This window comes from Augochlora pura, chromosome 11 (assembly GCF_028453695.1).
Source record: "Augochlora pura isolate Apur16 chromosome 11, APUR_v2.2.1, whole genome shotgun sequence".
In the NCBI taxonomy this organism is placed as follows: domain Eukaryota; kingdom Metazoa; phylum Arthropoda; class Insecta; order Hymenoptera; family Halictidae; genus Augochlora; species Augochlora pura.
The window spans coordinates 8,141,930-8,166,599 of NC_135782.1; the positions used below are offsets into that span (position 1 = coordinate 8,141,930).

Consider the following 24,670-nt stretch of genomic DNA (forward strand, 5'->3'; position numbering starts at 1 on the left):
AAAAAACATTATATTTTTATATTTATATGGCTACGTTTGAAATAATAGAGAACAGAAATAAGCAAATACGATATTTTGTCCAGTTTTCGTTTAAATATCACTAACAATGTAAAAGTCGATGTGCACTGCAAGGTGTGGCAAACATTTTCACACTACTACTATCCGAATACATATTTGTAGATTTCCGTGCGCACTGTGTCTGTGTTTCTGCCAACACAACATCCATATGCGAATGAACGGAACATGCTTTGCGCATCAATTTAATTAATCAAAAAGAAAAGATATATGCACGTAACATCGGATGGTAAAGTGTCACACGAAACGTATCGTGAAAGCTTGAATTTTTAAAAAGAATTTAATGAATTGACTCATTAGCAAATTTATAAAAATATTTGTTTATTGCTATGTAAGAATGTTCAACGTATTTGTTCAATTGCAAGTGTTCCCGTTTCAATCAATCGATCAGAAAATCGGTAATACGGCGACAACACGACTTTCATTTAAACGCGATACTTTTACGATCGTTCTACGGGGAACGTATAAAAAGAAGATGCGTTTACGCATCAAGATAACCGGTATACGACGTCACTTTCTTTTCATTTCGCCGTGTACACACTCATAATGAGTCGACGCTTAATTCTTACAACTGCATTCTATACGTCATCGGCTGCAACTGACAACCGTTACATTGTATTGTTACTATTGTGCAATATTTCGCCGAATCTCTGTCACACATATAGGCAAAAATATTATTTTTATTTTAAACTTAGAACGAGACCTCGTTCCATTTTTCGTCACAAGTGGCGTCACGGGGTTGTGAGCGGCTCTAAATAAAATCTTAATAATAAAAACGTTATTTGTTATTTTCAGAATGTAGAATATCAAGTATAGCATAAATCAAGAGAAAACCACAATGTTTATATTTATTTATACGTTTGCAGGCAAATTAAGGGCATTAATTCACCTTATCAATGGTTATTCTGCTAAATAGAATTATGATTCGATCTAAAACAACATTAATACATGCAGTTATACAGCTCTTACTTACTAATTTACAAACGACAAATCATTTCTATATTAATTTTATGTATGCATACATATGTGCATGTAAAATATCATACGATAAAGAATAAAAATACTCGCATAATAAGGATCATAATATTTTTCCTATCACATTCTCACATATTACGATTAAAACGATGATAGAAATAAATATGTTTTGCAGCATGCATGCTGCAATGATAACTCAATGATAATCTTCTCTGCAACATCACAGGTTGAAAAACAAACTTTAAGAGACATATAAAATTTCTTTTTCCATTGTAACTGGTTTCTCAATTTTATTGACTATCATATATCTTTTAGTTTTAATGGTTGCTGGCGTTGTTACGAGCTGTTAACATTTAAATTCCGTGAAAATAGCAGTTTTTCACGAATTTCAACCAAAAAGAGATACATTTGTATAACTTTTAGTGACTGTAGCTTAACTGTGCGTCAACCAATTTCAATGAAACTTTTAGTATGCATATAACTTTCCGAGGTGTACAAAACACTATAAAATTTCGTTATAGGTACAGATGAAAAAAAAAAGGTTGAAGAAACGTCAGTTTTTAATTCTTTTATATCCAAATCGATTGAAATTCAAAGAAATTTTTGTTTGCTGAAAACGTTCAAGTTATTTAGACCCGTTTTATAAAAAATATATTATATACAAACACGTTCGTCGATAAATATCCAAACAAATATCTCGTAAATGGCTATAAATATAAAAGTTTGATAGAAAAAATTTACACACTATTCATATAATAATAAGCTAAAAATAAAAAATTTGAAAAATTAGTTTTCGCATTTTATAAGTCTTAAATAGTTCAAGCTTTGATTCTACTAAGAAAATTACAGGTCGAACTTGATTTAAATATAAGTAAAATTATTGCAAGGGCACAGTAATTGATTCACTTACCCCATGTAGTCTTGTATGTTTCGCGTGAACTAAATGTCACCGTGTTTCGCATTTTAAAAAGCCAAGCATAACGTAGTTTGCGTTTAACGCTTTACGAGCCGTTGCGCAAGCAAGAAATAATAAAACTAGAAAACACGAGCAAGTTTTCTAGATATTTTCGGAACGCCGAGTTATTTTCAATGTCATGCGATCCGTTAATGGACCATTCCGCCGCGGTTCTTACCGCTGGTTACACAACAATAAAAGCAATATTAAGGTTACCTAATTTATGCTACTTTCACCGTCTGCCGAGCGCTTCGCGTACGTATAATGCGACATGGTCTCACTGCGAAACTCGTCAACCTGAAAGTACATATTTCTCTTTCGCTCGACATTAGGGTTCTCATTGTCGATCCGAGTTTTCAACACGCGAACTTTGTAGAACTAAATTTTCAGATTATCTGAAATTGCTCAATTTGTTGAGGGAGCTATTCCACTAGATCCTTGGGTGGATCCAAAATATAAATATTATCACATGAATATGTTGAGACAAATTGCTAAATAAAATGTCCAATGATACTAAGTATAGTCATATTTTTTGCAAAATAGTCCATCGTTCAAATGCTGAAACAGAATAAGATTCCTTGAACTGGACCAAATAACTTAAATTTGTTGGTGATGTTTAATGGGACTAATTTACTGCAGACTATTGAAATAAATTTTTTCAAAAGTTATAATTAATTATAATGTCAAAAAAGATCAAAAAAGCTCACTCGTTTTATAATTTTTTAATCTGAATCTAGAATGAAAATTTAAATGATACGTTTTGAAGGTCTCAACTATTTGTCTACATTATACCGGTATATTAAAAATATAAAGTATTTTGGAACTTTGCAAGTACTTTGACGTCATGAACAAGATTTATGTACTTTATATGTCTTCTATTTTCGTTAATTTACTTCATTTCAGCTTCAATGATTCTGAAAACTATTTATTGCTTAACGTATATGCTATTTGAAACCGTTTCGAAGTAAACTAATCAAAAGTAACGTAAATCATTGAACTATTATCAAATAGTGTCATTTGATCTACAGCAATTATTATTCTAATAAATTATATCCTAATGCGACTATTCATCGTATTGCCTAGTCTCTAACATTTCTAACTAATCTATTAAAAACCGCGATGTCAAAGTCTACAATTCCACTGAACGATATACTGCAATTGTAGTCAACCACGAAAATATTCATGTACTTTTTAACATGGTATAAATCTTAAAACATTCGACGAAATTAATTGAATTTTGAATAATACAAAGAAAATTAAAAACTCATTTTTAAACTTTTTATTTGAGTGTTGTAATAATTCTTTCCGTATTAAATAGTATCTAAGATAGTACCTAGACCGATCATAGTTTTATTATTATTACGTTCTTAGTTTCAAAAGTTTGAAATAAAGAAACCGCTTTAAGATATTTATTATGTTTCTTGAACATGCAAAAATCAACGATTAAAGTTGAATCGTAGCTATTCGATAGATCAGAGTGGCTGATTTTACAATGATGCAAATTCACAATTTACAATTAGTCGTTAAAGTCAAATTTTTAAAAAATGCAACAGCCAAGGCGCGATGTGATAAGTTTGCAGCTTTCTCCGATTCGTCAACGCTTTGAATACAATGCAATAAAAGTGCGGTTGCAAAACTCAACCGAGGGGTGTATACGATTATGTTGGTTGGTCATCTTTGCTCTTCACGGCATTAATTACCGGCGCCCATTTCTTTGGCCCATAAAGAAAGTAATAATCCAAGGTTCACGCGTGTCCTCCTTTGCCCCATACAACAGCTAAAATTCTCAGGTGTAAAACAACTGACGCGAATGAAATTATCCGGCAAACATGACGAAGGAAACCAGTATGTATTTATAGCGTTCCGTCATTCGAACTTTTTCGAGATTGAACAATAAATAATTAGATATTAAGCGATATCAAATTGGGTATGTTGTTGTATCTTTCAAAAAGACGAATCTATTAGTTACAATAAAAATCAAATGTTTTATTCGTTCGTAGCACAGTAATATTACTTTATACTAGTTTTTAATATATATATATATATTCTAGTGTGGGTTAATTTTATTTGAAATGAAAATAAAACATTTCGTCGAAATGTGATATTATAAGCGAAATACAATTTGTTGATTTAAAGTGTAAAACAAAACTGCAAATTCTCGGCCAGTTTTATTTAAATAAGCATCTCGTCTAAAAAGAACTTCAATAATATCACGAATAACATTAGTTACAGTAATTTGCAGTCAGCTCAAATTTGTAGTCTTTTCTCAAAAAGTTCACTTTAAAAAAAACTATTGTAAGTAGAAATTCTCGATTGATAAAATATTGAAGTTCTGATTTGTACTAATCCTTTGTATCAGTAATAATTTCTTGGTTTTTAATTTTCTTCAATCTGTTGAATTTGTATTTACAATTTTTTTGTGATAAATACTGAAAAATTCCACATTCCACAATTGCATTAGTCCTTATCGCTCCAACTGTCGGTAATATTGCGAAGCTTAAGCCAGTGATCTATAAAATTCTTGGAGTGATAATGGTTAACTCTCAGCACTCGAATGTAGCCTCTCAAGGAACATAACAAGACTACTTACTGGTAATATTAATATTTCCAAGATTAATTTTTATTCAACATTTTTTGATTGCCACACCGAACATCTCAAACATTTCATAAAATTAAAATAGTATATTTAATCAAATTGAAATGATAAAGTTCAATTTTACGACATCGATTATTTTTTCGTAGATTTTTATAGATTTTGCGAATTCTAACAAAATTAAAAAATTAAATAGTTTGTATTTGCAATACAAAAGCATTTGCCAGTGAGTCAATGCATTATTCATGATTGAAATTAAAGCACATGTATCCCGTTTTTGTTATTATCGATTATATATAAACTTTATATTTGATTGCAATGACACATTTTTAATGAAAACTCATTAAAGTTATCCCGATTGGTGATGCGGGTAAATTCTCAAGGTACCAAGGGTTAATCTGAATTTTTTATGACTTTGTGATATGCGAGGTCTTTCGTACAACAACACAGATAAACGCCAATGCAGTGCATGACAAGATTAACGTGCAGGTAACAGTGACACGGTGTGAACTGCCCTTGAGTGGTTGCAACATTGGCAACGTCGCAATTCCGTGTCACACTCTGCCGGCAACGGCGACGATTTGAGAGTTTTCCACGTGAAGAAACTCGCATAATCTTGTAACTCCCAGCATGCAATGGTTGCAATGGTACATAGTGCTCGCAGAGGTGCATATGCCACAAGAATAGGGGAACCTATTTTTTCGATCCATAGAAAAATGCACTTTAGAATGAACATAAAAAAGCCAATGAAAAGGAAAAATGGAAACATTTTAATCCCCAAAACTATCAACATTGGATGAATGGAATCTAACTTTTAATTTGTTAAAGGGACACACACAGACTTGAGTAAAAATATTTGAAAATAGTATTGGAAGTAGTTGGTAAAATACTCTTGTTTCTGTAAAATAGTGTTTCAAGATTTATTGGACGTATAGAAAATGGTTGTTTATGTTGAAACAATTATTTAAAATAGTATTCCACGTGCCTTCTCCATTAATTATTTGAAATTCTATTTCTTACGATTAGGTAAGGTTAAAATTTCAGTCAAAGAATAGATTTCATTGTATGTTTTTTACAGGTATTTATTAAAAGATCAATTGACGGTTCATCTCGGTTCAATTGAATTTTAAACATGACTTGACGCTTTAATTAATGAATAATGCTTATTCGAAACTAAATTTTATTGTACATGTTACCATTTTATTTAAATAAACTTCCACAAAAAATATATTATTCCAATTTTTGATCTTGTACTTTGATTGCAAGTGCATTTGCAATGTTGTGTAACTAAAACGTAAATTGTATAACTAATTGTTAAAAACTGAGCTGTATGTATGTAAATGTTTTATTTATATATGTCTATACAATTTGGTTTCGCGTAAATATTATTTATCAGTTGTCATATGTAAATAAAACATTTACACATATTAGCTACTACTCCTGCATAATTTTGTTTATGATATTTTCAATATTCTCAACATTTTTATCAAACACACATGCATAAAAACAAACAAAATATAGATTGGTGATATTTTGGAACGTGTAAAGAAACATTAAAAGTCACTTTCTTAATTCGCTAAGTGCATTATTCGTTATTACAGTGTAAGTGCAATTAAAAGTGAGCCACCAGTGGGTAACGCCCTTTTTATTGAAGGACGGCGCATGGTACACAGTAAATTTTACTGGAAAGGGACTCCGACAACGGGTGTTGCTATTCGTGATAACAGTTACATTACCGGACCTGCTTTCCGAAAACAAAATTAAAAATACAAAAATATTTGAAAGCGCCAAAGTTACCAAGATTACCTAAATTAATTGGTATCGCGTTGTTCGTAAAAACTGTACCTACCATCTATACAGATTACGCGCGAAGCAATGATATCTGTTTCTCGTCCCTCCTTGCTTTCCTCAAGAATAATTACTAATTCAATGTGCATTATGCAACAAATGATTACGTATACTAATGACGTGTTGTGTAAGTTTACGCATAATAAATATATACTTCTGCATGATACATAACGGTATGCTTTACACGGTACTATTATAGCCGTGCGTTTAGAAAGATCTACACCGTTGATTCCCATTCTCCAGCTCAAACACATCGAATATTACCGCTCAAGATAAGGAACAGATAACTGAAGCGTATCAATGACATCTGTAAAAACATTCAGAAACCAAAGCCAGGAAAGGTGCGAAGAATTCGGTGCTAAGAATGTGAGAAAAAAAAGATTTCCAACGTTAGTAATAGTAACTTTGGTGAGCTGGAATTTCTTAATTGCATTCTTTTAATTGCGTTATTTTAATAGATTCAGTGCGCTTGATATAAAATCCCTTACGAGAGACCAAGACGTTATCTAGAATAAAATGAAACTTTCCTCAACGTTATAAAGCATGGCCAGCGAATATTGGAAAGAAAGATCCCTTATACGAGTATCAATACGTCACGGGAGATATCGTTAAGAAGAAATTAACGGGCGGAGAGGAATTACATCACCGACATGCGCGTAGCAATGCGACTTCCTCTTGTCATGCTTTCTCACGAGACGGGGGATGAGAGAGAAAGGGGAAAAAAAATTCGATGATTGCTATCAAAAATTGAAGGCATTTTCGTGAAAGGAAACGCGGTCAGTGCGTGAGTCAGGCAAGAAAAGAGAGCCAAGGCAACGCTATTTGTCTCGTAGAGACGGGCGGATGGTCGATGGGTCGGACAAACCGAGGAACTGGCAGGAAAGCAGGCAGGCAAGCAAGCAAGCAGCAGGTAGGTAGATAGATAGGTAGGTAGGTTGGTAGGTAGGTAGGTAGGTAAGCAAGCAGGCAAGCAGACTAGCAAGCAGACTAGCAAGCAGACCAGTAAGCAAGCAAGCAGATAGGCAAGCAGCCAAGCAACCAAGCAAGCAGGCGAACGGGCAAAAGAACGAAGGAAGAAATCGGCTGTTTGAGAAGCCGGCCGGCTCCATGGCAATGACTTGGCAACGCCGCTTTGCGCACCGAAGGATCTATATCCCCGAGCTGGCGCGACGCACCGCGCCGCGCCGCGGCCACGTTTCGGTTAAGTTCGGCTTGTCTCGGCACTCAGCCGCGCTCGACATCGACCACGTGACTGGCTGTACGATACTCTCTATTCAGTAGATACCGGACCGATTTCGCCACTATTTTTTACTCTGCTCGATATTTTCTCGATATGTCGAAGGAAGTCTTGATTACCCATCATCCTACTATCGTTTTCTGATCAAGAATCCAAGCCATCGTCGCTCGTATCGATTGATTTGCAGAGAACACGTCGAACAGTTTCCGCGTTCCTCCTCGCAAGAATTACATTGATGAACGCGCACGGACCAACGTGTGTTCGTGACACGCGGTCCTCGAGCTGTTCGAAAGTTTCCTATCGTTTGCCGGCAGTGGGCGTGACGCTCGTGGCGTTCTCTCGTGTTGTTGTACCTTCGTTGGCAGGCATACGAAAATAACGGAAGAACTCGATACTAGAAATGCTCGAACGAAGATGTGAGCCGAGAATACGTTATTCAAAATGCTAAGCTAAACTAACCTAACCTAATCTGTCATCGTTATTAATGATCTCTTCCTTCTATTCTCCTCGTAGCTAGGGGGCGTTGATGGACGACGTAGATTTAATTACTGGGGGTCGTTCGCGTAGAACGTTAATGTCTCGCGATGGATACGTACATATACCAGTCGTCGGCCGATGATGAATCAGTGTAGAAGCAAAGTCGCGCGCGCGCAACTGCGCACGCCCACGTAGCACTGATGTGTGAGCTAAGTTTCTATTTGCCTGCATGTGCTTCGCACGCGACTCTCTCCGACGCGAGACGACGCGACGCGCGTAACCTCTCTTCGGGTCCGTTCCTCTGTCTTTATGTTTCGCGTGCCTCCACAATTTCCATCGCGACTACAACGACCTGTGGATACGTCTTGTTTTTCGATACGCGTATTGCGCGTCTCATTTAATACCAGAGAGAATTGATACGTAGGAGACACGCGAGAGAGGTTACCGGCCGTGTCGTTTATCCTTCGTCCGGCTAGCTTGAAAGCGAGTCAAGGAATTCACTCCGGAGAAGCTGTTATTTTCGAATGTACTGTTCCACGTAGCCGCGCGGAGAGTCTCTAAGGTCTTATTTACGAGCTAATAAAACATATCGTTGGGAGGAGATTACGAGGCTACGTAAAAGCATATTACTGAAAATATTTCACTGTCCTTATCCAATACGCGGGTGTTTCATCCGAGCTTTTTAGTTGACTGTAACAACTAGTACTACCGAGTCCTTAACACGATTAATACAGGATTCTTTTTCTGTTTGCTCAATTTAAGTTATAACATATACTTAAACAAAAAACTTTATTTGAAACTGTCACATAGAAACATTTTTATAATACCGGCGACTATTTTAGCGTTAAGGAGGTGTTCTGGGTTAGAATTTTTAACAATCATTGTCTTATTGTTTAATGCTTCTTTTGCTCATATCATATTTATATATATGATATTATTCGTAAAATTGAGGATACACCTGTGTTAGTGGTGAAAATTGACGGAAAAATAAAAATTTTATCATACAAATTAAACGTTGCTTCTCTTAACATAAACAAACAAACAAATTCATTTTATTTAAAAATCTTTGTATGAATTATTTGAGGAAATTTCCAATATAAATATATATTATAATATTATGATAAAATATAATAAGTTACGTTTCCATTTGCAAAATATGAGCACCTTCATTTGTTCTTCACCCGAGTAACTGTACATCCGTAGAACTAGCAAAAGAAACTTCAGACACGCTTTTCTCGGAATCGTATTTTCTGATATGACCGACATGATACCTCAAGATCTAGTTATCCTACTGACTTTAAATTTTGACAAAATATTCATTGGATATATTGCTATCATCTGTCACAGCTCTCAAAGGATTATCAATTTTCTCATCGCTATTCTTTCTCAAAATATTGTTATTTTATTATTCATCCTTAATTTTGATTTAATATGTTTTGAAGACTTTTTCTTTCAATTTCGCTAAAGAATTAGGAAAATGTGTCATTATTTAGATTTTTGTAATTATTCGTCACTACGTCACACAATTTTGTATGAATCTATTTCATTTCAATAAAAATTTTAGCGGTTTTAAAAAGTTTATCGATACAAATAGAGTCATTGTATATTCTTCTACGGTTATAAACGACAGTATACAATGGCTGCTCCGTAACTTCCGCTCTTTAAACGTTAGTTAGGACCACCTATCGCTTGCACATATACTCGACACGAATGCACACCCTATTGGATCTCTTCGTATGGTCCCATTAACCGTACATGTGATTACAGCTAGAAAGCAAACAGTTGGTGAAAAGAGCGTATATCATAGATTATTCAACAAAAATTCTGATCTCTGACTAACCTGAATAACATAACCTGAATATATCTGATTTCGGAACTTCAAGCTGGATTTCCATCGAATAGTTCGTAAAAGTACAAATATCAATCTTGAGTTGCTCCTTCATGAGTTCTCTATTTGTAGAAATTAATGGTCGTGCTGCGACAAATATTTTAGCACAGCATTACTTCTCTATGATTTTCATTAATAAAATTAATGATGATGAAGTGTTTAAACGGTCTCTATGCAGCTCGATCTCTTCTTTTTTACAAACAACAATTAGAATCAGAGCTGCATATACAGTCAAGCATCGTCAATCGATACAAAGAACAACAAACGAACAACGAGACAATTTTATGTAGTGCTCGACTGTGCGTATATGCAGAAGGTGGCTCCGGGGTACGGAGAAGGTGTTTCCTCAGGTAGACGGGGCCCGAGATAGGTTCGGTAGAAACTGGAAGAGGTTGGACCCGAAAGGGAGTTTTCATGACAGACCATGGCAAAAAACGAAGACGACGAGCATGAAAAGAAAGGACAGCAGGTGTCGGCACAATTCAACCTTTCAAAGGAAGAGCTCTTCAATTTTTTAACTCAAACATAACGACGAATGGATGCACCGTCCCTTTCTTTTTCTCGTGAGAAGATGTTTATTTCTAAGCCGGCAAATGGGGACACGTGAGCTATCCGAAGAATTATACGTGACTAGAACGAATGTTTCATAACACGTGGGATCCTCTTTGGTGGCAAGGTAACGCAAAAACAATGGTAAACGATTCGAAATAAAAACTGCTAACCTTTCGCCAAATGTTGCGAAATAATTCTACTTTGTATTGTCATTCAAACCAACTCGAATACTCTCCCAACCTGTCGCGAACAGTGCCGTTGGACGGTTTCAGATCAAAATATGCTTGCATGGACAAGTGAATAATTTGTACACGTTTTATAAGTGTGTCTTGACGTAGTAATATCTTACCATATTATTTTCACTTAATAATTACATTTGCTACATTTGTCACTGTAATTATTGTTATCCTAACATAAACAAATGGCAAACGGACACTATAAGGCAAGGATTGATAATGCTAGTTGCAATTATTCGAGACTTGTAAAAACAAGATCGTGCAACAATAGCTACACAGAGCATAGTGAAAGGCTTATAATATTATATTTTATTTTGTATTATTATACCATGCCGTTATATATACGGATCAATAATACAAGTTTCTTACACAAAATGTCATTCAACGTTGATTACGAGAGTCAACATAAATTTTTAAGATTTTCATCTTATTTCACTGGGTCACTTATGTCAATCTTATGCTGTAATTAAGAAATCTTACTACAGCTGAAACTAATAATGCCTCGTGATCAACGGCGTACTGTCAATTTGTACAGGCGCCAATTAATCACGCCATCTTTTGTCTTTAAACTCTCAAATAATTAAATTTTTATATACCGATCCGTAACCTTAAATATTCTCCTCCTTTTCTCACAGAAGCACAATGCACACTATATGACCATTATAATCGTTTAAATTGTCTATTCATCAATGTCAATCATTATTGCCGTTCTCTCAACTTCTTTCGTAATTCTTGTACATCATTTGAACATTCCGCAATCACTATTGTTCGCAACTATATTTAAATTCTTGATCTTATTGTTCTTATCGTTATTATTGTACCTGTTATTGTTACCATTACGTGATAAATATATTATATTGTTTTGATGAACATCAACGAAATTGGAAAAGCGAATGTTTTGAAAGATGAAGAATATTCAAATTGGGATATTGTAACAAAAATCAATAAATATACTGAAGTTATTAATAATTCCATCAAGAATCCAGAAATTGTGAAAGAGGGTATGCAGGCAGAACAAAAAGGTTCTTTATGTACGAGTAGGTAGTATTATTTTTGAATATTTATGCGGATTTTATGCATTTACGATAGAAATATGTTTGAAACTATAAAGAAATGGAGAGAATTCAAGATTATCTGTACATTATTAACAAGTGAATCAAATTATTGAACAGAGAACAAAATTTCTATTTTGACAGTGTTTGTTACAATTTGAGAAGAAAATGTTTATTATACATAAAGATCCGCAATCTACGTGTGATGTTCAATTGTGTCGAAACCACTGGTTAATAAAGATCCAGTTTATGTCGATTGTTATTATTATTATTATTAACTGCCCAACCCTCCTTAAAGAGAGAATTAGAAAGGTAGCATAAAGAGCGGTTTTGATGAATAGACGATGATGAAGGATATGGACATTTGGCTCGCCACCAGGTGAATACGAGAAGCTACGAGGCGAAGGACGACTGCCCTTACACCTGACGATACGCAACGAGGCGGACGATGGTAGTCCCTGCACCTGACGGAACGCAACAAGCCGGTCAAGGACGGTCCAAGTACCTGACGGGATGCAACGAGACGGTCAAAGACGACAGCCCAAGTACCTGACGAGACGAGGGAAGCATCGGGTCACCCTACTACAGCTCCAAAGGGAACTGTACCAGTGACACAACGTGTGTCAAACCTGCTGAGCACGGGTACGAACGTATCGCAGAACCATTGACGAATGCAACGGGCATTCTAGGTCAACACCTCCCCAGACGAACTCAATGGTGTCTCAGATAGAAGGCAGGTCTACGTAAGATCTTGGTGAGGTCTACATAAGGGGTACAGTAGTGCACGATTAAATTCACATCGATTCGGAAGCCAGCGTGTAAATTCTCGCGTACAAGACAACTTTTTCTTCTGTTGAGTCTTCAAATATCGAGATTTCGACGGCACATCTCGCGAAAATCCTGTTTTGCTCGCGATCATAATTTGAGGAGACAGTTTTAATGATTGTGCATTACGATCACCGAAAAATCTGTAAATTTGAAGAAAACATAACTTGTTCCCTTTCAATCTTGTTTATCTTTTTTACTTTTATAGAATATAGAGCATCCCTTAGAAAGTAAAATGACTACACGTGATGTTCAGCAACGAGTAAAACTCATCGAATTTTTCTATTACTGTGAGATATTAATTATCAATTATTATAATATAATTCACCCTTTTCTCCTTTTTTTCCTTTTGGAAATTATAGAGCATCCCTTGGAAATTAAAATGGATAACGTGCACGGTTAAATTTACGTATGTACAAATAATGCTCACAGAAAATGTAACCAAATCGATGATAAACAGAAAGTCCAGTAAACAAAAGTAACAATAATGCCCATGTCAAAAGTATGGAGCATTGAAACGTACAACAGCGTTACATTTGTTTTTATAACACTTGTGTATTTTGTACTGAATGTTCAATACTTTTTATCGACTTAGTTTTCTAGGACACTTTATATGTATAGTTGGATACCCTAAATATTTTAAGCAGTGTAATTATACGCAGTTCTTGCGTGGAAGATATAAATACTTCGCTATTAAACACTATAGCTAATTTTACTTGAAAACAAACGTACTTTAATGGTGATTCGATCCTTGGTTAACACTGAACGACAATTTGAAGCAGGCAGCAATTTCAGTGGAATATTCGAGAATTGCATATATTTGAAATTTATAGTGCGTACAGACAATTTTTGAAGTAATGGAACAATGTCATTTGTTTACAATTTGTTTAAAATAATTATTAATAATAACAAGTTGCGAATTAATTATATTTAGTTGGAAAAAACGAAGAGAAGTTGAATCTGCTTTTACACTAACCCGAATGTGTAATGCATTGTTCGAAATTTTTGAAGTTATGTGAAAAAAAACGAATGGAGAAAAATTGAAAATATTATGATTTCTAAAGAAATCTACTATATTGCATATATCACAATTATCATTTCAGTTTTCAGGTTCATTAACTACTTTTATAAACGCAGAAATGTTTAACAGTGCGTCATTTTTTGTATAACTAGTACGCACATTATCAAAATGGTTTGAAAAATCGTAAACTATACTTGTGATAAATGTGCCTGAAAAATATCAGATTATGTCAAACAATTCGAGTTTTTCTTAAAAAAATTGTTAAACGTCATTGATATAAGGATTGATTATAGATTTGATTACCTTAATTAGCTGTGTCCTTTACAGGTACCATTCTTTATCCAATAAACAAGTTATTATTGTACGGATATGTAAATACGAAACACACGTGTACTAACTCCATGTTAACACGTTAAGTGCCAATAATCAATTCTAAAAGCCCCCCTAATATCGAGGTTGTTTATTTAATGAAACTGAATTACAGCATTCGAAATATCCTAGTAAATTCAGTTTATTAGAATCTATCGCGATAAAAATGAATTTAAATGATGAAAATAATAAAAAATGAATGAGAATTGGTAAAAAGTTAGTACATTACCGATGCAACATTCTAGGTGTTAATAACACGTTAGTTCGTGTTTTCAATACGTTTCAGCTATTTTTATAATAAAGCTATATGACAAATAAAGAATGCCTCTAACACTGTAAACATCGTACGTATCTACGCAGCCAGTGTCATATACATGATCAATAGTACATCGGAACAGCGACCTTAAATTACTTAAACGTTTGAAAAATACAGCATTCGCATTGAACGTTTTACGAAATAAACTCTCGGGTGAAAGTAAAAGGAAAATGAAAGGAAAACTAAGAAAACCTAAAAGAAAAACAAAAACTAATCACTCACCCTGCATTTTCAGCGACAGCAATGGACATGTGCCTCCTCTCATCGAGGATGGCTGTAGCGTCAAACTGCCGGGGGAGATCCGTAATAATAAGTTAAGAGTTACAGTCGTCTCTTTCTGCACAATCTGCTAACATCACACAACCACCCTTCACAACACGCCCGCACCACTAACAATGCGGATACCACCACGGACAACAACTAAACGCACCACTAACCATTCACCACCGACACTTCCGAAATCCGTTAATAGTCGTATCCGTTTGTATTCCGCATCCGCTGTATTCTGTCTTTCCTCCAGTAACTAACAACAATTCTTTAACTTGTGGTATTCGATTACCAGAATTACGAAAAACCGAAGCGTACAGAAGAAAGAAGGAAAATCAAATGAAAACAAATCAAACAAAAATAATATTTCGTTTGAACTGTCACGTTTCACTAGAACGATTCGACAGACCTCGTATCGGAACTGGGCAAATTTAAAATCAACGAAGACGAATAGTTTCTTTTCCTCGTGCAACCCTCACTGACTGAACCCGCGTTCTTAAACGCATCGTTTTATCGTTACTTTCCCCTTCGTTCACTGACATTCGATCCCTTTGTCGAAATATTCACGGCACTGACACTGTCACTGTCACTGCCTCTGTCACTTAACGTATCACTGTCACCGAAATATTCGGGAAAGTACACTTTTTATCTCATTGGCACTTTACAGGACGCTTCTTATCGACCGAGTATCGTCACCTTCGTTTCCTTCTCGGCTCCGAACATTAGGTTTACTTTTCGTTGGAACTAACTCACTCACACGTTTTCACAAACTTGTGTACAACTCGAGACATTCGTGTCTCCTTTTCCACGAATGTACGCGTAATCTATCGGCGTAGAATCGAAACCTTTGGTTGTCCCTCTTGTTCTCTCTTCGCTTTTTTTACTGCACGAGCTCAGTTGAGGTTGCCACTGTTTAGGAACGAACGGATCAGTTTTCCACCGCTTTCCAAACGTAGAATCTCTTATAAATATTCAGTGAAAGACGACTCTTTCTTTCTATATGAATCGTCGAACCGAAATCGAGCTGTCCAGTCCCCTGGCGGTCCTTGTGTTCCCGTTTCTAGAGATTCGGCGAGGTGTTCGTAATCTTGTCGATCCTAATAATTAAAAAAGCAATGATTGAAAAATACGGCAAGTATCAATGAACGATAGATAGATGGTAAATGAGAAAATCACGTTACTTTTTAACGTCTTTTAAAGATAGAATATCTTGCCACGTATATTTCCAGAGCAACATAAAATTTAAACTTGTTTAAAATTCCTTAAATTATAATAATGGACAATAAACCGCGTGTTTAATAAACCGCAATTTTCCTATTAGTCGAAACAAACAAAATGCCTAACTGTTATTAGCATTACAATTATAATTTATATGATGCTGTAGACAGTGGGCAATCACATGTCAGAAAAATACACTTTCTTTGTCTAAACAATAATTTGTCTTAATAATTATCGACTTCAAATAATCGTAAGCGCATAGTGTACTCTTTCGCGTAGCTCTAACGTTCGTAATTGACTGCATCGATCGTCTCCAAATAGGGGCGCGTTTACGCAGATCGCGTGTCGGTCAGGTAGGTTTCTATGACATTCAAAAAGGTATTACAATTTGAGAATTTTGGATAGAAAGATAGTGGATAGATGTGGTCAAGTTGATACTGGAGAATGCCAATAGTACGTCGTCTTCAAAATATTAGTGTTCCTCTTTATTATCGTGACAAATTATAAATAAACACGTATCTGTCTCGATATTAATATTAATATGCACGAATTATCATTTTTTAACATGTAAATCACTTGCAGCTATATCATAATCTCAAGCATCACATGGCATCGCACTACTAATATAATGCTCTGTATATACGCGCATGTCCACACCCCATTCTGCTTCCGAACATATGTAGACCGAGGCACGTTTAAGAAAAGTTGATCGATATTGTCGTCGACGTTTAAGGTCTCTACCTACGGGCATGGCTCTCCTATGGAATTTAAAAACTCATACAACAAACTGACTGTCAGTTCAGCGAAATATCGAGAAATTTAATGTGCAGATAAGGCGTGGAAGACGTTCAATTAGTCTTCTGAGAAAAACAGAAGGGACAACAAGAAGCCCGATTCTCTACGATTAGATAGCAAAATATTTCATACACCGTGACTTATTACATTTCAATATACATAAAAAATCTAACCACAGTACATTAATAATAATAACAATAATAGTAATGAAACATATAAATTTTAGAAGCACGTTTAGCCAGATGAAATCGTTTGCACATTAAAACCCAAAACACTTTCAAAAATACGTTGAAAGCAACAAGTTCTGCTAAACAATACTAAAATCCAGTTAATAAAAACGGAAACTAAGAAATTGCTCGAGAATGTAGTCGAGATAGAGCGTAACTGCGACACAATTAAGCATTACCATTGTTAGCATTTCCCGATAACATAGAGAGGAAACGTTTCATCTCACTTCGAGTAGAAAGCTTGTCGCGGAGCGCAACTGAAAGCGCGAGGAAGTATGCGCGCGCCAGACACGGCGCGTACAGCGAAGCGCGACGAACTTGACTCTCAAAGCATTGGACCGTCCGACAAGTTAATAAAAACGGAACGCGGCGACCCCACTTTCTTATTATCGCGCGAGTCAGCCTGCACTCATAATTGTGTCACGCATACGCACTTATTCTTCACGACAGAAATTCGTAAAACAGCAAAGAGATAGGAAAGAAACAAACGATAAAGGATTAACAGGACATTATTACATCGACTGACCGGTTCGATTGGAATGAAACTTATCCATCCAACGAAGATCGTTCATTCAAGGTGCACTCGGTTGTTCGTCGATTTCACTGATTATGCCACGAAACACGTAAGAATTCGACCATTCACCATCACAGGAATGAGTCTCTTTGGTTGTATATATGTACTTGGTTTTCTTCCACTCCGAAAGTTCATGCAGGTTCCGAGCCCAGCTTTCCGTAGAAAAACACAACGGGGCGCCACGAGATGTGGATACTTCTCTCTCACTCTTCCCTCCTTCTTCTTTATTCTATTTCATAGCTTCGACTTGCACGTGTCGTAAATTCGAAATATTTGTCCGACGCACGAGACACAAGAACACAGAGAAAACATTCGAGAAAAGTCGATGCCCGAGAATCTTGAACGTAACAAAAAGAACGTGGATGTTTACCATGAAGTAGTTTTCTTCGTAATATCGGAACGCGTAATATTTTCTAAAGCGAAAGGCTCATGAGCGCGTACAGACGTGTGCAAGTGTGAAATGTCCTCCTTGTATACGTCTTACGCCTCACCCCTTTTCTCTAACACTGGTCCCTCGGTGGGCGAGAAATATATATATATCTATATATATACATATATATAATATATATACATATACATACGTATATATACTTATGTGTATGCCTCCCTTTCTTTCTTATCTCTTCACTTCCGTTCTTTCTCCTCTGTCCTTCGCGATCATGATGTTTCCCTCTTCTTTGTGTTCTATCAGTTTGCTCGTATGCAGAGTTCTATACGTGTTCGAACGTAGTACACTGCGCGCAGCTACGCAGACCGTCCGTGTATATGGATACGAGTGGCAGGCGCGCGCGCGCCCATGTTGCGTTCGTGTGTGCACTTGATTAGCCGTGTGACGTCAGAGCACGGTTACATCGCTCGCGATTGTCACTCAAATCAACGAAGAAAATCGCACGAAAATCCAGACGGGAATAGTGGTCGGAGACACGCGGTCAAACCTCGGACCGCGAAACGACGGACGATCCGTCGCGCAACGGTTAAAGGCGGCGGCGAGCATTCGCACAAACCACCCGCGGTATTCGTGAAACGACTGACTCCATGCAACGATTGCAGTCGTACAGAAACCGAGAGGTGTTCCACTAGGTGGCAGCACTGTGTATCGCGAGGGGGCTCCGGCGGCCGTATTGCGTTCGGCGTACCGCAACTCATCGAGTACTGTCGAAATCTGACGAAGACTGCCGATTCTATCCGACCGTTTACGATCACGTACGAACTATTCAATATCAAGTGCACGACCCTCTCCATTCCGATGAGCACATGGAGCAGGATGAATAACGATATTTAACCATTAACTTTATTCATTTATTCATTACTTGTTATTATACTATCGTTCCACCAAATAACTGATACATCTTTCTCTTACCATTATTCACTTGCTTCCTTTCATCTTAAGTTGTTCACCAAGTACACTATCTCACTTCATAACCTCAAATTTTATACATTACACTTGCACATTGTATATTGGATAAATTCGATCTCGATGTTTATTTTACTGAATATTCATTTAAAGTTAAACAAACTCGTAAAATAATTTATCATTTAAAGGTTTAGGTATCACTAGTAAATAGAACATAATAATATTTATTATACTAATAAACTATCGATCAACAATCTTATGTTGTGATTTTAAATTTCTCCATTTTTTGAAAGTTCCGTAGACCATCTTTTTATTATTATTATTATTATTATTATTATTATACACGTATTATATTTCTGTCGTTTTCGTAAATTCTATATAGAAACTACAATAATGTCACACTTTACAATGTAAAGTTGGTCACGTTGAGAATGGATTGATTCGCATGGATTGGCACGATGTACTTATTTACTGTAAGGGAGATTTGAAAAAACAATAAAAATGTCAAGCGTGAAGTTTAGAAAGGCGTCGTGCATCATAGTTGAGCAAGGAAAGTGAGAATGACACAATCTCTGCTACCATCAATCGACATCGATTCTAAAAATTTTATTTAGCACTTCCTTTATACCGGAATTCAATTTGTGCTATCCAAACAGTCACACGAAATAAACCAAAAGTAATGATGGTAATTTATATTTAACAAAGTATAGACGAAAATGGGATCAATTTAACCAAAATGTCTCATTCCTGATACAATGTTAAACAAGAAAGTCGGAAACAATTTTTTTTATTTGAAATTTAGTTTAACAAAAAAAAAGAAAACGTACACAGTATATTTTGTTTCAGTTAAAGATAGTAATCAGATATAATAAGGATAATTGTTAAAGGAAACTACATTTTTCGTGGATTTAGATTTTTAAACGTTTTTCTTCCAAATGATGATTATACGTAACCGAAAACTTGTTTTTACCGATTATCATTTATTGACGAAGAGAACCCATTTCGGCCGCGTATAACAATTATTGATTAAAAATACTTATTTCGATTGCTAACAAGAATTGTCGGCAAGAGAATGTCTGTTTCGGTTGCTCATAACATCGGTGTTTGTAAAAGTTCGATAAAAAGAAATGGTATTTTATCATTATAAAAAGTGTTTTCAATCGATTAATACATCCATAAACACATAATTGTTTGACTGTTCAATAAAAGGTAAAACAGTATTTTAAACTGACAGTTATACTGCTCGCAGTTGCAGAGCATAAATTATTTAAAGGAGTATAACGGAAACTACATTCTGATACGTCGATAATAAAAATGTCAACGAAACAAATATTCGGTTATTTAATTGACTTTTTCTATGTATTTCAATTGTAATAGCGTGGTCCCTAATTTGGAATACATATGTATACATACCTAGATGTTATACATATTTATAGTATAATAGAACTTCGATTATACAAATTCAAAATTAATAATTGATTTTTTTATTTTCTATAAATTATTGATACAGTAGATAAGATAATACGTTTGCCTCCTATGTGTGTACAGTGTTATAGTACAATTAAAGAAAAGTTATTCATTGTTAATTATTTATAGCTATATAAATTTAACAACAAAACGAATACCAAACGAATACGTTTCACCAACATTTTTATTAACCTTTTATACTGCATCCGAATTTAGACGATTTAACTTGAACTTCATATATTTTTATTTTGATTAACTTTATTTCATTTTGTGGTAAAAGTCATGGTATTATTAGATTTTAATATCTTTTCCACAATCTTTAACTAAATTCAAAAATTTGAGATTATTTACATATTACTTCTTTTATTCTTATTTTTTGATAGAAACAAAAGCACATAAACACATTTTTCTTTTATAAATTGCTGTATACAGAAAGGCTATTTGCTATAAACGCTTTATGTAACTCAATATATTTACATACACCTCTTAAATTAGCATTCATATAAAATTTTAATAAAATCTGATCAACATTGATGTGATTTTACATTACTGCACTAAGCATAATGGTGCCAAGAGTGTCTCGCTGAAACACCTTTATTTGCCCATGCTTTTAGACGATCGCGGTCATCTTATTGTGCTGAAAATGATACTCTTATTAATAAATATATGTATATACTTAAATATATAAAGAATTTTATCATTTTACTTAAAAGTTAAATACATACCCACATATCGAATATCTCGATCGAACAGAACCGCCCTTAGCAGCAGACAAACTTGGCACTCGCCCCAAGACGCGCTCTTGCTACAGGTCTCGCACATATTGTTAGATATTTTCGGTGCTAGGTATATGTATTTTTGAAAGGGTAGTGCTTGCTCAGGGCTCCATAATCTCTAGTGACGCCACTGCGTTCGAATTCCATACCAACGAAACATGACTCATGTTTGTCTATGTATGTATTACTTAACTGGAAACGGAAAGTGTATAATTAAATAAATTTTATTCTTAAATAATTTTAAATCGAAAATAACATCTGAAAAAACTATCAGAACTATGTGTAAATTAATACCATACAAGTCGTTTGCACATCTTTACAAACTTTTAAAATTTTTTTATAAAAATTGAACCGTTAAATAAAATTAGTTTGTACATTTTTTAAATCAGAAAAACATTACTAATTGATTTATAATGTTTTCATAACAAATTTCTAAATGTATAATGATAATTATATCGTTAGTAAAACGCTTACAACGTTGCCTCTAGAAGATTCGCACTATTCAGATTGATACCGTCATGAGTTCGCATCAAAGACAACAAGTTTACCAATTTTCTTTTTTAATTACTTGCAACCACATTGCAAAGCACAAAATACCATAAAAAGTGGGTGATTTTACCCTAAAAACCTTTTTGTAGCATATTTTAAAAATTATTTTTTTTACAATTATTTGAACTACATTTCTGCAAAGTTGCAGATTTCATAAACATGCCATCAATAGAAACATTGACTGCCCTAAAATGACATTTGGCTAAAATAAGAATATGTCATCACTTAACTATATTTATTTTCTTTGCTATTGAAAATGTACCACATTGTAAAATTTAATACACATTATTAAATTTGTAAAGATACATCTATTTTAATTAATTTTAATTTTTTTATACAGATTTAAACCTTTGCCATGATGTACAGCAGAAAAAATATCAAATTAAGTCCATAGATTATATTCAATTTTCTCCAACAATGAATCCGTGGAGACACACTACATTAATAAAAAAGGGAACTTGATTAATGTATATTTACAATATCTGAAAGAAGTTTTATTGTTGTTTTTCTTAACAATAATAAGTCTCGCTTAAAAAAGGATCTGAATTTTATTTTAATTCTTTAAAACCAATTAAGAAAATTAATTTTATTGTTCAACAATTTGATTATTTTGACACTTTTATGAGCATTCAATAAAGAGAAATTTTATAATACTTGTAAAAGGCAAATTGCAATTTTATTGTGCTGTAACCATAATAGCTATGTGCACTTATTATTCTTCATTTACATTAATTTGATGAGACTATTGCTATTTTTTTTATTACAAACAAGTATATCAAAATAATAATAAGGATTTCTGAAATTTTGAAAATTTTTGCGGAAAAGACGGGGCTACCCTATATATGTATTAAGCAAAGAATTTCGGAAAAACATACACTTGCTATAGCGGCAAGCTACAACTTGCCATTGTATTTAATATATGTTTACCTAAGAACGTGAAGAAATCTGTATCCGTAATCCTCTATACCGTCGTTACAATTTTTTCGGCGTCTACGAAACTTCGTGAGCAGATGCATTTCGGTATCATTTTTGCGGTCTCTTGTGACACAGGCGCTGACGAACAAACGTACTGGCCTTCCTGGCGACCCAAAAGGACACGTACTATGATATATTTCCCTAAAAAGGTGATCAAAATACAATTTCCGAAATTTGTATTGTATACATTTCAAAGTATGAAATAACGTTTAATGTTTACAAGTATCGCGCACGTTTAATGAGATGCACAGGGTATACCAAAAATGTTCGAATTAAATGAAATAGATAATTGCTGAGGTCATTTAAAGATATCTTTTCTTTAGCGGAAACGTTCTTTGCGGCTCTGTTAACGAGATATTAACAAAAAACAATGATCAGTCAAACGACGAGTAAATACAATATTTGACCACAGATGACAAAAAATTATTAGTTCACGAGATATTTATGTACAAATATTGTAAAGTAGTCTCAACATAATCATCTACATCTTGCTAATTGGCAAAATTATTAAAAACTTAACTTGCATTATTTGCACTTAAATATCTCGTAAACTAATAACTTTTGTCGCGTATGATTTAATATTCTTTTATTCAGAGTAACGAACTCTTACAGAAAAATTAATTGAGTTATCTTACAGTTCCCTTGAAATCGTTTAATTTCTATGGGAATTCTGTAATTAACATGATGTTTTAATTTATAAATTAAAATTAGATACCCTGTATGGACGATATGTAGCATCCAGTTCCGAGGACGAGCATATTGAGCTTTTAAAAATTATTTTCAGACGTTTCAAACAGTATGAGATACAAAAATAATACAAAATATCGGAAAACCGCGATAAAACCCAAACTCCAGCAAATGCAGTTTCGGTCAAAAAGAAATATTTGTAAACGGCTAGTAACCTATTTAAGAGGCATTTACACATATCACGAAAGTTGTTCTCGAGAAAATGTTGCATGTTACTTCTTAACGAATTCATGTTGTGCGCCCACGTTACGTTCGTATGTGTCGATATTTTAGTTGCGTAGCATCAAGTATAGTTACTTACATTGTTTGCGATTGTAATTCAAATTAACAGATTGAACTGCACAAAAATCCAAGCAGAATAAGTGGTCAAGGACACGTCGACTGTTTTAACAATGGTTAAAGATAGTGGCAAAATTTATACTTCAAACTGTAAACTTGTAAACTATCTGAAACCGCGGCATTCGTCAACATTTATTGAACTCTATTTTGCTCCATCTGACATCTGAGTCAGAGTTCATCAAATAGAGTGGAAGCCCCTTTATGCGAATACAGATCTCAGTGCCCTCTTGTAAGTTTGATGCTCAACTAAATATTACTCCTGATATAGCGGAACGTTTGAATTTGTATTGATTGTTTCTATGCGTACGTATATAGAGTGTTAAAAAAGCATTCAGTATGTATATGATATGTAATACATACTATATTGAGTACAAAAACCTTAGTAAATATAGGTTGGAAGATCAATCGTTTCTGTGGTATAAATATTTTCGTTTGTTAGTACAGTAATGGGTCCTGCTCCTGCACACTTTTCGTGCTCTCTAAGCGACTCGTAAAACCCCACCATTTTACAGCGCATTCAGTTTTGCGCAAGTATTGTAGAAAGAGAACAAGGTACGATGGAGAGACAGATAACGAACCAATCAGATTCTCTGCGTGGTTGTGCACATGGATAGGAAACCTAGCTTGTCTTACTTTGTCGTACTTGCAGTCTCACTCTTTTTGTTCGGTTGGCGCGCCATCTGAGGCACACGTCGAGAAATTCTATTTGTAACGAAGCTTCAACTTTCAGGTAAATGAAATCTGTTCCATCTAGTGTATTTGCGAAAGCTGTTCAATGTACTTTTAGATAAATATGTTCCCAGGGAATTTTTTGACAAATTCACAGGGTCTAGGTAAGGTTATCATTCTATTGACGTGAATTTAATAATTAAAAATTGTAAGTGATATTGCTTAACGCCGGGTCAATCTTATGGAGGAATACAATCTGAAAACAATCTTCTAATTTAATAAAATATATTTTAA

General features: G+C 34.7%; 1 protein-coding gene and 1 long non-coding RNA gene across 13 annotated transcripts in view; both read right to left on the reverse strand.

Moving 5' to 3' along the window:
- Nucleotides 1–18,555, reverse strand: part of LOC144477313 (uncharacterized) — a 228,750-nt gene extending 210,195 nt beyond the window's left edge. For 11 of the 12 annotated variants that reach the window (XR_013495164.1, XM_078194968.1, XM_078194971.1 and 8 more), the window contains exons 1-2: nucleotides 17,453–18,555; nucleotides 14,642–15,783 (exon numbers count right to left, since the gene is read on the reverse strand). Coding sequence is in view for 9 of the 12 variants with exons in the window: in XM_078194976.1 (XP_078051102.1) it covers nucleotides 14,642–14,684 (43 nt within the window). In the remaining 3 variants the exon portion in view is untranslated. The remainder of the gene's footprint in view (nucleotides 1–14,641; nucleotides 15,784–17,452) is intronic. The other variant, XM_078194961.1, reaches the window with a different exon arrangement.
- Nucleotides 18,556–19,739: 1,184 nt separating this feature from the next.
- On the reverse strand, nucleotides 19,740–23,879 carry LOC144476896 (uncharacterized). The gene is made up of 4 exons (XR_013495098.1): nucleotides 23,670–23,879; nucleotides 22,574–22,762; nucleotides 21,047–21,289; nucleotides 19,740–20,958 (listed from the first exon to the last, which is right to left on the reverse strand). It is a non-coding gene; the product is annotated as an uncharacterized LOC144476896 (long non-coding RNA).
- Between the last annotated feature and the right edge of the window lie 791 nt (nucleotides 23,880–24,670).